The 17,307-nt window shown below is 47.8% G+C and overlaps 1 protein-coding gene across 1 annotated transcript in view; it reads right to left on the bottom strand.

The window, feature by feature from the left end:
* Positions 1 to 239: 239 nt before the first annotated feature.
* cdkal1 (CDK5 regulatory subunit associated protein 1-like 1) overlaps positions 240 to 17,307 on the bottom strand; it is a 220,015-nt gene continuing 202,947 nt past the window's right edge. Inside the window, 1 exon segment of the mRNA XM_060065377.1 lies at positions 240 to 1,561. Within this exon segment, the coding sequence (XP_059921360.1) occupies positions 1,418 to 1,561 (144 nt within the window). The 3' untranslated portion in view covers positions 240 to 1,417.

The raw sequence follows: 17,307 nt of genomic DNA, 5'->3' as shown, positions 1-17,307 counted from the left end.
AGAGAAGAGAGAAGGAGAGAGGAGAGAAGAGGAGAGAGGAGAGAGGAGAGAGAGAGAGAGAGCGTGTGTGAGAGAGAGAGAGAGAGAGAGCGTGTGTGGAGAGAGAGAGAGAGAGAGAGGAGACAGAGACAGAGACAGAGAGAGAGAGAGAGAGAGAGAGAGAGAGAGAGGAGAGAGAGAGAGGGAGGGAGAGACAGAATGACCACACAAAGGAAATAAGAAGAAAACAGGACACAGAATGTTTTAATCAATTTATTCAATCAGAGGCGTATCCAACAAAAAAATGCCTGCAGGTGCTACTTCAGCATCGACGTTGAAGACAAAAAATAAAAACAACCCCCCCGAACAGAACAACTGTCACCGACTGATGTGCCACCATGACCTGCCACGGACAGGGCCACCTGGGACCGGTGTTCGCCTGACCCCAGACAACAAGGCGAGGGCAGCAGGGAGCCCTCTCTTTTGCTCTTGGTTAGAGCTGCCAGAAACGATGCAAGTCTCAAGATGCCCATGCAGGCTCATGACGGCCTGAGTCGGTGCAGACTCGGCATCAACATGAAGGCGCAAAAAACGTTTGACTTGAGTATCCTAACAAGAGCATGGTAAAATGAAGATATAGGTCACGTGAGATAATATCAAGGGTAGCGATCGCACTGGTTTTATTCCCTGCGGTTGAAAATAAATACTTTTATGTTCTTTTAACCACCTTTAACGACAACATACTAACTGTTACCAGAGCACTTTCCCATGGTACACACATGGAAGCACACAGTCTAGCTCTCCTGGCAAAACCTAATCTAGTCATATTTCAGCCTGTCACAAATAAACAGGTGGAAATATGTCTGGATGATGTCTGATGTATAGTCCGGACATCCGGGGAGGAGGTGCGCTTGATCTATTCAGCGGCAACGTCCAGCCGGGGCCTAAAGCACTATGGAGAGCACCTGGGTTCACATCCCTTAGCTCCTCCTAAACAGCTCAGTGTAGTAACAGGAGAGACTGTGTGGAAGGTCAAAGCAAATACACCGCAGAGCTCAAAACAAAACGATAAAACTTTATAAAAACAACTCGTAGGCCCCTGCTATGCCTGTTTCATATTTCAATTTGAGGCGTCTCCACGGTTGCTTTAGGCTCCGGCTTTAAGGAAAAGCAAACAACAAAGATATACGGCGTTGCGTTGGAAGGGGGACGCACCGACATTAAAGGAGACAAAGGCGGGGAGCAAAAACAAACAGACTACGCATATCTACACCTGACAACCCCGGCGACACTCAGAGCCCACCTGCACGCAGGTAAGGTGGGGGCGACCTTCAATACAAGTCCTTTTTGCACCCCTGAATCCTGTGATGTTTCCCCCTGCCGTCTTAGGATGCCTTTTGTCGTCGTCGTCGTGGTAACGCTCGTGGTTTCTCCCGCCTCAGTAGTAGAGCTTCTCCAGAAGGAGGGCCAGCATGGCGGCGGCTACGGCCAGCCCCAGCCCGATCGTCTTGAGCCGCTCCCGGTCCACGCTGAAGCAGCCGGTGGGCCGTGGGCCCCCGTGGCACTGGCCGTTGGGGGTCTCCTGTTATCGGGAGGGGGGGGGGCAGACAAACAGGGAGGGAGAGAGCGAGACGTTAGTCAAGCCCAACTTCTGTAAACACGTACTTTCCAGTACTGCATGTCCCTTGTGTCCTCAACAAACTGGCCGAGTACACCTTAATGAGCCACACGTTCACTTTTTCTTTTTGGACTTTATACTTACGACGTCGGAGCAAGGTTTCTCCTGTTCATTATCTTTTGCAAAGTGTGGATGCATTTTGGAGCAAGAAGGCCCACAAAAAAAAAAGTTTTAAAGTCAACGTGTTTGCACATGCGTGTGTGTGTGTCAGACGTCGATGGCGGCAGTCGACGTTGGGCGAGCGGCAGACGTGGGGGCGGTGCGAGGCGCGGCGCCATGGAGCGAGACGGCGGGCCGACCTAATCAAAGAGCGGGCGCTTTCGTCACTAATGGGTCGACGCATTAAGGAGCCATCCGTCAGTAACGAGGTGGACCGGAGGAGAGGAGGGGGGGGGGTAGGAGGAGACGAATAGAATGAGGGGTGGGAGGAGAGAGGGAGGGGAGAGAGAGAGGAGAGAGAGAGAGAGAGAGAGAGAGAGAGAGAGAGAGAGAGAGAGAGAGAGAGAGAGAGAGAGAGAGAGAGAGAGAGAGAGAGAGAGAGAGAGAGAGAGAGAGAAAAAAATGGGGCGAGCAAACCAAAGAAAAAGGGGAAATCAGGGACGGGGGGATGTCTTGACCTTGTCTAATAACTGAAAAAAAAAAAAAAAGAAACGAAAAGAAGGTTCCAGAAGGAAATATGGAGATAGAACTAAACCACTAAGAGGTCCTCGCCTCTGATCACCATGTGGCCAACATTCATTCCGGTCCCTGTCCATATTCGCTGACAGGCCAGGCCGGGCCCCTATCTCAGACACCTACGGGGGGATGATTAAAGAAGCACGGGCCGCTTCATCCACCTGACTCGTCACCCTTAATGCCCTCCTCGAGGGGCCGGCCCTGTGTTAAGGAACGCCGATTGCTTTTTAATATCCTTAATTGAAGATCCCCGGTTTGACACCCATGATTCAATGTGGTGTCAGTGGCCGTGATCATGGCGGGCGTTTCACTCTCCACCTGCCGTTGGTCATTGATAAAAGGAAAATATCAGATGTTATGCGCACACTGTGGTTCTTCTGGGGGAGAAAGGACGAAGAAAGACAGGCTGTTGACAGGTGTTCAGGCTGTATGGGGACGGTTGGGTCGGAGGCTGGCTCAGACCACAGAGAGCTCACCTAACACAGCCAGTACACCACCTAATACACAGACAGTACACCACCTAACACAGCCAGTACACCACCTAACACACAGCCAGTACACCACCTAATACACAGACAGTACACCACCTAACACAGCCAGTACACCACCTAATACACAGCCAGTACACCACCTAACACACAGACAGTACACCACCTAACACAGACAGTACACCACCTAATACACAGCCAGTACACCACCTAACACAGCCAGTACACCACCTAATACACAGACAGTACACCACCTAATACACAGACAGTACACCACCTAATACACAGACAGTACACCACCTAATACACAGACAGTACACCACCTAATACACAGACAGTACACCACCTAACACACAGACAGTACACCACCTAATACACAGCCAGTACACCACCTAATACACAGACAGTACACCACCTAATACACAGACAGTACACCACCTAACACAGCCAGTACACCACCTAACACACAGCCAGTACACCACCTAATACACAGACAGTACACCACCTAACACACAGCCAGTACACCACCTAACACACAGTCTGTACACCACCTAACACACAGCCAGTACACCACCTAACACAGCCAGTACACCACCTAATACACAGACAGTACACCACCTAACACACAGCCATTACACCACCTAACACACAGCCATTACACCACCTAACACACAGCCATTACACCACCTAACACACAGCCATTACACCACCTAACACAGCCAGTACACCACCTAATACACAGACAGTACACCACCTAATACACAGCCATTACAACACCTAATACACAGACAGTACACCACCTAACACACAGCCATTACACCACCTAACACACAGCCATTACACCACCTAACACAGCCATTACACCACCTAACAAACAGCCATTACACCACCTAACACACAGCCATTACACCACCTAATACACAGCCATTACACCACCTAACACACAGACTGTACACCACCTAACACACAGCCATTACACCACCTAACACACAGTCATTACACCACCTAACACACAGCCATTACACCACCTAACACACAGCCATTACACCACCTAACACACAGCCATTACACCACCTAACACACAGTCTGTACACCACCTAACACACAGACTGTACACCACCTAACACACAGCCATTACACCACCTAACACACAGACTGTACACCACCTAACACACAGCCATTACACCACCTAACACACAGTCATTACACCACCTAATACACAGCTATTACACCACCTAACACACTCAGCCATTACATGCTCAACACCGCCAAAATTTTGTTGAAGTCACCTTTGGTTGTGGGGGATTTATTGCGGGGAGGGGTGGACAGCGATCCTTTTGGTCCTGTAATGTGTCTCTTATTCTTTAGAGCGTGACTTTTGAGGAACATTTGCGATAGCCGGATTACTTAAGAGGAGGTAATTTCCGCAGTGGTGATTTTGCTGCACTTAAATATATAAAGAAAAAAACATATTTTTTCAAATTAAGTAACAAAACACACCACTGTGTGAGCATGTATATGGGGAAGGTGCAATCACAGCACAGCAGGGCAGCCAGTGAGACGTTACATAACGACCTGTATTTATAATGAATTTTCCATATGGAAGCCTGCTTGTGTGTGTGTGTGTGTGTGTGTGTGTGTGTGTGTGTGTGTGTGTGTGTGTGTGTGTGTGTGTGTGTGTGTGTGTGTGTGTGTGTGTGTGTGTGTGTGTGTGTGTGTGTGTGTGTGTGAGTACGCTGGCTCTGTGTTTTCACATGTGTACGTCTCTCTCTGCGAATCAGCATGCTTCCTGATGCGGTCCACACTGGTCCAACAGTTCACTCCTATACTGCGGAGTGAACCTCTCGACTGAAGGAGGTAAGATATGGGGGGGGGGGAATATGGACACCTAAGAGTCTAAGGTTCCTGCCCACCCACTTCCCTCTCCCCCCACCTCCCTCTCCACCCACCCATCTTCTGCTGGGTTCAACCGCTAACTCCACCTCTCGCCCTTGCGGTTAAGCTGCATTCCCACTCGCCCATCATACAGCGTGCCTGCAGTGGGCGGCCACGCCGATCATCGTCCCCTTTACCCCGTGACACCGGCGTGGAACTCGGTGGTTCGCCTCGGTGACTTTAACCCGAGGTGGGAGCCTCCACGGTTCCCCGCCATGACAATACGGCGGATCCTTTTACCTCCGAACACCCACTCGACACGCCACGGCGACTCGTGGAAGGCTCGGGGACAATGGTTAGGACTGGGTGTGGGTGCTTGATCTAGCTCCCCCCTCTCCCCCCCCCCCCCCCTGCCCCCACCGTCACCTAGTATCGAGGAACGACACGCAGCTGGGCCTGACTCATCGGGTGCGATTGAAAGTGATCCTGCCGGTGTTTTGTGCAAATGGAAGAAAAAAAAAAAAGACCAAAAAAAACCTGGGAAAAGGCAACAGAGAAACGATGGGTCACGTTCACCAGCCGCTGTGGTTCCGGTTACAGCCGTCTCCAGAGGACGGATAAAGCCATGGAACGAGCGCACGAGGCAGGACGGCCTCGCCAGGGCAACCAGATCCAGCGAGTGGGCTCTCCGGTTTGCGTTCTGGCCTGTATATCGCTTGTTTCTCCCCCCCCCCCATGGTATCTCCCATCGTTGCACGGGTTGTGAGACAAGGGGGGGGGGATACGTACACAGAGAAGGGAACAGCGCTCCTTTAGGTCCTGTAATGTGACTCCAATTTTTCCAAGCATGACTTTTGTGGAACATTTGTCATTGCGGCGGGAGTACGGAGAGGAGGGAAGGTTCTCTGCTGTGATTTTGCTGCACTAAATATATGAGGAAAGAAAGTTCTGTATTGAACTGTATTGAACCCCTCCCCCCCATGATATCTCCCATCGCTGCCCGGGTTGGGAGACAAGGCAAGATGTCCACAGAGGGCACACATGCCTCTGTCCCCGTGGAGAGGTGGAGTTGGAGGGAGTAGGGAGCGAGAGAGGCGAACGAGGAGAGAAACTGTGAAACGGCCTGGGTACTCAAACAAGGCATGATGCTGATTACGTTCCCTGAAAAGTGTCCAACGAATAAACACAGTGAAAAGTTTACGTTTTGCCTGCTGATGTATCCCCAAAAGTTATTTTACTTTTTAAAGGGGTGATATCATGCCACCAGCTGTGACTTCCCAAGTGCGAGTGTCCACCTCGATGTATGATGGAAAGATAAGCAACATTAGTTAAGAGTCTAGTGGTTAGGCCGGTAGCCTGATCTATCCAGCACACATCTAGGTGGACACGCCCACTTCAGATGTCACTAAAACACACGCAGGAAAAGGCAGAGTTTCAAACGGCTTGCAATGGCTAATCCCACTCACACCTGGAGGCATAATGTCACCCCTTTAAGGGGAGCTTGGGGTAAGCACTAGAGTGAGCAGCAGCCTACCGGAGCAGTGTTCAGGATGAGCTGCGACCTAACGACCAAACGAGACAAGGCTTCAAAGTAACAGCGTGAGAAAGAAAACAGGAAACACAAGAAAAATAGGAGGGCGGGAATTTAGGATGACAGCGCGGTAAATGTGGCTAAACCTAATCCTATATCTCTTGGGCAGCTCGACTTTCACCATCACCTCGGGTTCCTCATTGTCCCACAAAATAACCCACATGAAAGAGGAAGAGGAGATGAAGAAGAGGTTGGTGGGGGAGTTAAAGTGAAACTTGATCAAACTCCACAACTTGACGCTGAACATAGAGGAGTGTGTAAGGGGAGAGGGAGGGAGGAACGTTGGCAAGGAAACACCCGAGGCGTCTTGCACGACGCCAACGCTGGAAACGAACAATACCGGAGAGGAAGAATGACAGGAGACCGGTTTGGACCGTCGACGACGAGGTGGACGAGAGGGGGAGACCGCACTCAGAGGAAACACATTCCTGTCCCTGCACAAGCCTGGTTGAAGGTGACATATTATACCCCCAGTTGTGAGTGTAATGAGCCGATACAAGCCGTTTTGAAAATCTGCCTATTCTGACATCACAAGTGGGTAAGTAGTGGGCGTGTCCACCTAGATGTATGACGGATAGATGAGCAATGTTTGCTACTGTCCACTGGGTAGGCTGGTAGACTGATCTATCCAGCACACATCTAGGTGGACACGCCTACTTGTGATGTCAGAAGAGGCAGATTTTCAAAACGGCTTGTAACGGCTAATCACACTCACAACTGGTGGTATAATATCTCACCTTTAAGGGTTCGTTATCTCTGACTTATTCGCTCAACAAAGAGACCAACAAGTTCCTTTCGCAAGGAAACGACAACATGAAAAGTCAATGATGAAGCCATGGTCTGATGTTAAATGTTGAAAAATATATCAGGGATATAACTAGTCCCCTGTGTAAATACTTGGTAGCATATGAGAAAAACCTTTTGAATATGGTTAAAATATAAGTGAAAATGTGGCACTTCAACTGTAAAAAGGAAATGAAGGAAATAATGAGTTTCTGTATTGATCTGGATAAATTCAAAGAAAGCTGGACAGAATGTGTCATATGCCTCGACCTTGATTACACTTCTGTCGTATATCTCACTCGGTGATTCAGTTTTCTCCTTTATCTATTCTTTGAATTTTCCCATTCACTCATCCATTCCATCAACTATTTTGTCAAATTCATTCACACACCTCCTGTAGCATTAAAGGGGATGTTTTGTGACCATATACGGTCATTTATGGGCGTACAAGTACGGTTTGAGCAAAGCCGGGCATGAGCATGAGGGTTTAGAATGACTGGTATTTATCAACGGCGGGAAACAGAAAGGTGCCTACGAAAACAACAACAATGCTGGATCCCAACTTCATAGTGTCACCGATAATTCTAAATGTGCTGTAAAGGATAGGATTTAGAAACATTTGTACAACACTTTAATACATGTGGGCCATGGACTTCCTATCCACCTTCTCAAGACACATGTACTCCTTCCATGTGACTCAACCTCTCTCTCCCCTCGCATCTCCCTTTCACACACACTCACCCCACCCCCACCCCCACACACACACACACACACACACACCATCCTCAATGCTTCCTTGGGTCACATACACACACACTTACACCAGATGTCAGAGGAACGCCTCACCCTTGCATAACATGCCCCATCGCTCATCTTTACAGACGCACACGGACACGTGCCAAAAAACCATGCAGTTTTTCCAAGACGACCCACGCAAGAGCAGACAATCACCTTCAAGGCGGCTTAGTGAAGGCCCCTGTTTACCTGGGCAAATGTGGACATGGTCTGCATTTATAGGATGTACACACTGATTGTATGTTGTACGTCCTTGTAAAAAAATACATAGCATTGTGTAGCATCTTATCCTAGCTATCTTTGTTGTATAAGGGGAATGGGTTAACCTAACAAATGTTAGTGCTAGGCACTTGGTTCTATGAACATCCTTACTGTACCGACAGCGATATATTGTTTCTCTTTCTTCTGATAGATGTACTTATTGTAAGTTGCTTTGGATAAAAGTGTTTTTGCTAAATGCTCTAAATGTAAATTGGTAAATAGGAAGTTGGTAGGCCCAAAAGAGCCGTCGCTAACAAGGTTAGCGCACTGAGTACACGTCCAAGTTAAGAGGAGGATGAATTATAACTCAAACCCCCCTGCTGATAGGCGTGAGGTCGGGGGATGGGGGCTGGAGGTCATTCGATCACAGTAGTGGCCTGAGTGCGTACAGTTTCAGCAGATCACACAGTCCTGCCACGCGGGCCGCCAGCACAAGATGTGTGTGCCCTGGGGTCATCTTTCCGATGAACCCTCCCGTCACACACAGCATGCATGTTCATAAACGCGCGACACTACAGAGATGCATACAATTACCGCTGAGGAGATATCGCCTGGAGCCACAAAGCTACAAAGCCCAACACTGAGATATTCCTATGAAAGTAGACCAGGCTCCATAGAAATATAAATCAATCATCAATCAGTGGGTGGGTTGGTATGTATTAGTATCATTTAATTGAAAAGTTCATAATACTAATTGGATAGCCACACTGGATCACAGTGAGGCCTCAACCACCATCAACACACACACACACACACAGACACGCGCGCGCGCGTGCGCAAAGTGGATTGAAACGATGGGGAGTATGCAATAGCTTTCGACCCAGCAACTCTCAGTGATATGTCAGCGTTTATATGCACCGTGCCCCGTAACCAAACATCAAACAACACTTTGGTAACCAGATTCTTATCTGGGGCAACCAATGAACGCATCCAATATTAATATCCCGCTCTACCTTCTACAGGGCAGCAGATGTTCCTCAATGGATTGAACACATTTAAAAAATAAATGAACTCGCTGAACTGTGCTACCGGTTGATAGATGGAGAGACACGGTGAGGGAGAAGACACACTAACACCACTGAATAAACCACCACAGAAAACCGATTGCTAAATCATTGCGCATCCTGTAGCCTTTTGTTAAATCGTTTGTAAATCGTTTTTTTTGTTGATCTATAAAAAGCACAGTGCCGACGAAAAACCTTTTGACATTACAAAATCAACACGGGAGAATGGGGTCATGTAATAACCGTTTGACACAGAAAAAACGAGCAGTCTGAAAATAGAGATGATTGATGGCTTAACACAGTTTAGAGTGTTCCTGTGACTTTCGTAGTGTACAAAAAAAAACCCCACCAAAGCTGTGTAATACCATCTGACATGCTGAGCGAAAAAATAAAATAAACAAATGACAAAAATAGCTACCAGTATGTCTCGCAGGCAAAACAACACAAAAAAAACTGACGTGATTAAGGTGTAACCGAGCCTATTTTAAAAGCCACGCTGCAACGGGAGCCGGGGTTTACTTTTATCCAGGCCATAAAAGAAATCCTAATCTTCGATTTCCTATGTTTTTTTCTGTGTGCATAACGCAACATCAAAGCAAGGCTGCCATCACAGTTGCATCTTGTCGTAATGTCATTGCCAAGCATTGGAATTGTTCGGGAGGCGATACAGCACTCAGGGTGTTTCTTTGTACGGGCTTATGTCTGCCTGTTTGTGCAGGCTGTTGTGTTTTTCTCTCAATGAGAAAGTGTACGTGTGTGTGTGTTTGTGTGTGAGTGTTTGTTTGTGTTTGTGTGTATGTGTGTGTGTGTGTGTGTGTTTATGTGTGTGTGTGTGTGTATGTGTGCGTGTGTACGTGTATGTGTGTGTGTGTGTATGTCTGTGTGTGTGTGTCTGTGTGTGTGTCCCAGAGTGCCTGCAGCTACCACAGTCTGCCAGGCACACCGCAGGGGGGAACTTCTTTCTCGGCTTCTCGGTCGAAAGCGTCGATGGGCCGTTGTCCCTGCCTGCACGTGATTTCATATTGGTTATGATGCAAACCATGAGCAACCACACCAAAACACCCTCAGCCTCTTCCTTCACGTGTTTGTGTGTGTGTGTGTATGTGGCTGTCATCCATCTTCGTGATGCCCGTGTGTGTGTGTGTGTGTGTGTGTGTGTGTGTGTGTGTGTGTGTGTGTGTGTGTGTGTGTGTGTGTGTGTGTGTGTGTGTCACCAGGTTGTGACCGAACACACACTGACATGGAGCGGACAGAGAAGAGGTCAGTTCTGGTGCGAGAGGACTTCCTTTGGAGGACTACCTCATTAACCCTGACGGCTAACGGCTGATGTGCCAGCATCCCAGGCAACCGTTACCTAGGTTACAGGTGTCAGGGCACATGTTTGGGAGCAAAGGACAAGAGGTTAGAAGCTAGCCAGATATCGTCCAATTTAATATGCTGCCTGGTGGCACGGACGAGACAGAGGTACTCGCAACAAGAAGAACGTACTTATAAGTGGGTTCAATTACAGATGACATTGATCCATCTCTGAGAAAATTATAATGCACTTGAAGTCCAATAGAGCATTGAATATGTGTCTGTGTGTGTCAGCAATGGACTGATAAAAGTTTGTGTTGGGCCACAAAAAAAGGGAATAAAGATACAATATTAAGATAAGGTAAAAAAATAATGATATATGGTACTATAATGTGATGTACAAGATAAATTAGAGATAAACGTGTCAAAGCCAATTCGCTTTTGTGGCCGAGAGTGACTTTTCGGTATAACAGAGCTAAGTCCTTTGTACGTTTCATTTTAAACCAACCTCACCATACAGAAGTCTCGCGGTCGTGGACATTAAAAATAAACACGAAAACCCACAAAAGTGTACGAACATAATAGAGCCATTCACCAGGAGTAAAATAACCCTGAATCTATACAATCCCTCCCTTGAGAGAACACCAGTGGTGCAGCTAAACCCAGGGAGGGACCATTCCTTCTCCTGGTCACGAGTATTAAAGTAAACTCAGAACTACTCCCGTCCTTGTCCTTTAAAGGACGACCCAATGAAAATCAATCAATGTCCTTTATAATCTTGTGTCTCACTATCTCCCTATCTTGGAGCACTTTCATTCTGACATTCTCTCCGCCATTCATTCTCTCCGACCGGCCGATGGAGCAGGCCTGGGGGGTGGGGGGGGGGGCTCCTCTTTTTGTACGACTGTCTCCATGAGAGGGTTGTTCTTTGAAAAGAGCTGATTATTTGAAGGCACTTTGATGGACTGCCGATCGAAGGGAAGAGAGACCATTTCTCCACCTTCCCCCCTGCTCCTATAGTCATATGACGCCCCATCACCTCCCTCTACCCCTCTCCCTCTCCTCCTCCCCCAAACGCACACACTCCCCCTTTCATTTTATTCCATCTTTCAATTTAATCTCAAGAGAAAGAGAGCGAGAGAGGGAGAGACAGAGAGGGAGAGAGAGAGAGAGAGAGAAAGAGAGACAGAGGGAGAGAGTGAGAAACAGAGAGAGACAGAGAGGGAGAGAGAGAGACAGAGAGCGAGAGAGAGAGAGAGACAGAGAGGGAGAGAGCTGGAGAGAGAGAGACAGAGAGGGAGAGAGCGGGAGAGAGAGAGACAGAGAGGGAGAGAGAGAGAGACACACACAGCGAGAGAGAGGTAGACAGTGAGAGCTGTTAAGGTGCTCTCTCCTCTTCCTCTCTTCACCTACGCATCAAGGCCCCCCCCCCCCCCCTTCATTGTACCCCCTAAGAGACTCATTACAGTCCCTTCCCTTCTGCTGAAAGGACCTGTTAGCCACTATAAAAGGAGGGCCTAGAGAGGCAGAGAGAAAAAACGTGAAAAATAGATGGAGAGCCAGAGAGAGAGGGAGGGAGAGGGAGAGCGAGACAGAAAAGAGAGACTGAGAAAGTGGATGATGTGCGAATAACCGCGCGAGAGAGGCGCAAAGGGACGGTGTACGGCGCAAAAGGGCCATGGTGAGACAGACTCGCCGTGCCGCTCTTTGCTCGTCCCCTTCCCAGAATCCCCTGGGGTGGGCTGTTCCCTTTGTGGCACCGACCATGGTAGTGCCGCAGCCTCCCTTCATTACCGGGTCTCCGGACGCAGTGGGAGGGCCCGGGCAGAGAGGAAGGAGGACACAAAGCCAGGGGAGAGAGTGGTGGAGGGAAGCTGAGCAATTTACCGTTAGATGGTTTTTTCAATGAAAGGAAAAGGCATTTATTTCATGTCTGACACACGCAGATGCGCATTACCGCCGGCATGGGCAGGCCAGCTATAACAGTGAAATAGTACAGCGTTGCCAATCCATGCCGAGGAACAAATCTCATACTTTTCAAGACAACGATTTTATTTTGGGCTTTAATTTAGGCCCTAGGTTTCGTTGATCGACGGATGGCTGCCAATGTGGATTTAAAGTAGCAAGAATTCTTTTCTGACCACTAGGGGGACCGGGAATACACGCACCGGAGTACAAACACATATGTTCAAAAAACCTCACATAGTTTCTATTGTGCATCGCAATGAGCACATTTTCTGACCTGATAATCGCAATCGAAAATGTATGAAGTGATTAACACCAGACTGAATATTCAGGGCTGTGTGAGCCAGACATCATGGCCCAATAATGCCTTTTTACTTTAAGTGTCTATAAGAGGATTTGTAAAAGGGAACCAATCATGGGGTTCAAATGAGACAGCGATTCATCAAGAGGAACAGAGGAAAATGTAATGCACAGCTCCTCCGATCGATACGGTGAGCCTTCACAAATGTGGTTGCGCTGAAATTCTCATCTCCTGAGCTTTGCGACTCACACCTCAAACACCAAACATAGAACGACAGAGGGTCGCCTGGCCTTTGACCTTTCAAACCCCGACGCAAACTGCTCTCCAGGCAGGAGCGTACTGCGACGAGGTTTTCCAACAAACCTCCATCCAATCCATTCGACCCCTCCCTCCACAACTCTCCTACCTGTCCAACCATCAGTGCACCGTGGCTCCAACCCCTCCTCCCTGCCCATCCATCCAGCCCTTCTTAAGCCCCTGATTCCAGCGATCCATCTATCCATCTATTTGGCAATTTACACCCATGCAGTCGTTTCTTCCAGCCTGTCAGTTGCCGATCCGTCACTCCTCAAACCCTCCCCATCTGTCCGCCCCGGTTGCATCGCCACAGTGACCCTGCGTGCACGTGCACACATGCTCGCACAACCACACACACACAGACACAGACACAGACACAGACACACACACACACACACACACACACACATGACTGTGTGGAAGTGGGCTGGTATGCAATCATCCCGTTGTTACTGAAATGATTGCATTTTTTTGTTGGAAGTCCGTATCGTACTGCAGTCCACCGCAAAAAACAAGTATTTACATTTATCGCGCACACCTTTGTGAATTGCTGTAATTTCCATCAGTAAACTCGTACTTGTTTTTTTTGTGCCACCTTTCTCGTGATTACGAGTGCATTCGACTGTGCAGGTTGATCAGTTTACTTATCTGTCTGTATTTATGCAAATGTATATTATATATATGCAGCAGCTCAAATTCCGCATTAAGTATTACCGTTTAGTCATGACCGTGCGTGTTCTGCTTCCTGCATGTGTGTTGTGTATGTGAGTCTGCGTGGCTTTAAGAGAAGAAAAGTAATACCAAGGCCGGTGTTTCAAAAGGAACTCCACAGCTACCGATCCATCAATTAGCGCGGTGACTCTCCGGCATCAAGCGTAGCGCGGCCAGGTCAAAAGGACCACCATCATCATGGTTACCATCACTACCAACAGCATCAGGACCACCATCATCATGGTTACCATCACTACCAACAGCATCAGGACCATCTTCATCATGGTAGGGCTGGGCGATAAACCGATTTTATCGATTAACTCGAGTGTGTAGCTCACGTCGACTTGTTTAAATGAAAATCGGTATTCTCACCAACAACCGCCAACGCTTCCCTCTCAGCTCCCGTAGTTCGGAATGGGCTCAGCCCTTCCCCCGCACAGAGCGCGCATTTGCCAAGTTCTACACAACAATTTATTCATATAAGTATAATCTATTTTGAGGTAAACATAATTCATTTGAAATATATCTGTGTATATATCTGTGTAATAATTCGTCGATATGTTGGTAATTCGTCGATCTGTTGGTAATGCCTCAGGGCTCCAGTAGGGGGTTCGCGCTCCTCTTCCTCATTCAATACAGACGAGTGAAGGAAAGAGCTGCGTGTGTGTTTTTCTCATTCTTCTCCTGTTACTATTCCCTTTTTTAAGGTAATTACCGTTAGCAAAACACTGTATATTTATGAACACATGTTGAAAGTTTGATTGTTATGTTGGCACTTTATCAGAACTACCTCTTATCATTAGTAATATTTTATGTTTACAGAAATATTTTATTTAATATTTTACATTTTATGTTATGTTACAGGTTACACTATTTACAATGGCAGGCCTGCCATAATGCCTTTTTATGTAAATCGATTTAAATCGGAAATCAGATTTTTTGTGAAAAAATCAGGTTGTTTTTTTTAGGCCATATCGCCCAGGCCTACATCATGGTTACCATCACTACAAACAGCATCAGGATCATCATCATCATGGTTATCATCACTACCAACAGCATCAGGACCACCATCATCATGGTTACCATCAATACCAACAGTATCAGGACCACCATCATCATGGTTACCATCACTACCAACAGCATCAGGATCATCATCATCATGGTTATCATCACTACCAACAGCATCAGGACCACCATCATCATGGTTACCATCAATACCAACAGCATCAGGACCACCATCATCATGGTTACCATCACTACCAACAGCATCAGGATCATCATCATCATGGTTATCATCACTACCAACAGCATCAGGACCACCATCATCATGGTTACCATCAATACCAACAGCATCAGGACCACCATCATCATGGTTAACATCACTACCAACAGCATCAGGATCATCATCATCATGGTTATCATCACTGCCAACAGCATCAGGACCACCATCATCATGGTTACCATCAATACCAACAGCATCAGGACCACCATCATCGTGGTTACCATCACTATCAACAGCATCAGGACCACCATCATCATGGTTACCATCACTACCAACAGCATCAGGATCATCATCATCGTGGACCAGATGGAGCACGGGGTCAAAAGGTCTTGGGGTCCAGCTGGGGGACGTGGTCGCATGCTGAGAACCCCCCGGTCGGGGGATGGATAATGGAGCGAAAAGTTGCGCGGGGAAAAAAGAAAAGTGGTTTCCAATTGCCGGACACGACTTTATTACTGCGCGTCAAGATGGTGAGTGCTCCATTCCGACAGGAAGGAGTAGTCAGCTGCCCGCCCGTTTAGTTGGGTGGGAATGTATCATCGTAAATGTTTCTATTAGTCACAGAATATGCCGTCGTGCCTCTCCGGTTAAGGGCAGCATGAGGAAAATAAATTAATTCACATCGTCTATATGTGAAGTGGAAAAAGAAAAATAGATAATTTGAGGCAATTTCATGTTTAAATGCATAGAAATGGTTGTGTTGGTGTGTGTGTGGGCACGGAGGTGTGTGTATCTGTGCGTGAAAAGTGCGGTAAAGATTTTGAGGAAGGTTTACAAGGTCCAGTCGCTTGCCGCTGAAATTTTTATACATGCGATCATAGAGTAATGTACTGCTTGGCTGGACACAAAATACCTCGTTTAAAACGCTCCCTTTCTCTGTCAAACGCGTCTCTCAACCCCCCCCTCCCCCCTCTGTTCTCTCTCTCCCTCTAGCCCTCGGCCCCCGTTCTCTCTCTCTCTCTCTCTCTCTCTCTCTCTCTCTCTCTCTCTCTCTCTCTCTCTCTCTCTCTCTCTCTCTCTCTCTCTCTCTCTCTCTCTCTCTCCCCCCCTCCCTCCCTCCCCTTCTCCCTCTCTCCCCCCCCCCCGCCGTTTCTCAAACCATACCCTCTGCCATCCTTCATCCTTTTCTTAAGTCCATCCTCTTTCTCCCTCGGTCCCTCTCACTCGCTCTGTCCCTCCCTCTCTGGGCATAAAGGCTGCTGGAGTGTGAAATTAGAAAGTGTATCGTATATATTTTGCTCCGCCGCGACGTCTTGTGCGCTATAAGCCTCAGCCAGCCCGGCTGGGGAATAATCGAGCAAACGCACCGACACACAAACACACACACACACAGACACACACACACATAGGCATAGTGACACACACACACACACACACACGCACATGGTGACACACACACACACACACACACGCATGCATAGTGACACGCACACACACACACACACATATACATACCCACATGCATAGAACACACATTCACACACATAGGCATGAAGGCGAGCAAACAAACACACACACACACACACTTATTTACACACCCACACACACACATAGCCACCAAATAAGTAGCACAAACAGGAGAGTGCATACGAGAGTGACGTTAATTCAGAGAGACAGAAGAAGAGGAGAGGGAGACAGAGATGAAGAGAGAGCGAGAGAGATGGAGGCAACGGAGAGATTTTAGCTGGGCCTATCATGGCTTAAAGCTCACCCCCAAATCACTGGGGATATCGACGCAGAAGCACGAATGTAAAAAGTCTGTGGCCCGTTTGCACGCACACAACACAAACAGACCTGGCACACTAACCGTGTGTGTGTGTTTGATTAGAACCAACCAGGGTTGACCTGATCCAACTATCCTTTCTAGGCTTTAAAAGATAAAGGGTTGATGTGTGTATATGAGTGGGGGCGACCTTCTTAGTAGTTCAGGTAAACTACTGCTACATGGATGATACAGAAAGAGAGAGAGAGAGAGAGAGAGAGAGAGAGAGAGAGAGAGAGAGAGAGAGAGAGAGAGAGAGGGGCGAGAGAGAGAGAGAGAGGGGCGAGAGAGAGAGAGAGAGAGAGAGAGAGAGAGAGAGCTAGAGAGAGAGAGAGAGGGGGGGGGAGAGAGACAGGGAGAGACAGGGAGGGAGAGAGAGAGAGAGAGAGAGAGAGAGAGAGAGAGAGAGAGGAAATGTCACAGCTCACCTGTCTGTATTAGCATGTTGAGGTGTTTGCATCCATATGTTTAACCATGTGTCGAGTGCGTGCCACATGACCCTGTGCAGGCTCATATTTTTATATTTTATTTAATCTTGGTTACAAGCAGAGCATTTGAGTGAAA

The sequence above is a fragment of the Gadus macrocephalus genome, chromosome 11 (assembly GCF_031168955.1).
Source record: "Gadus macrocephalus chromosome 11, ASM3116895v1".
In the NCBI taxonomy this organism is placed as follows: domain Eukaryota; kingdom Metazoa; phylum Chordata; class Actinopteri; order Gadiformes; family Gadidae; genus Gadus; species Gadus macrocephalus.
The sequence above is the reverse complement of the archived record's forward strand: the minus strand, read 5'-3'. Positions and strand labels throughout refer to the sequence as shown.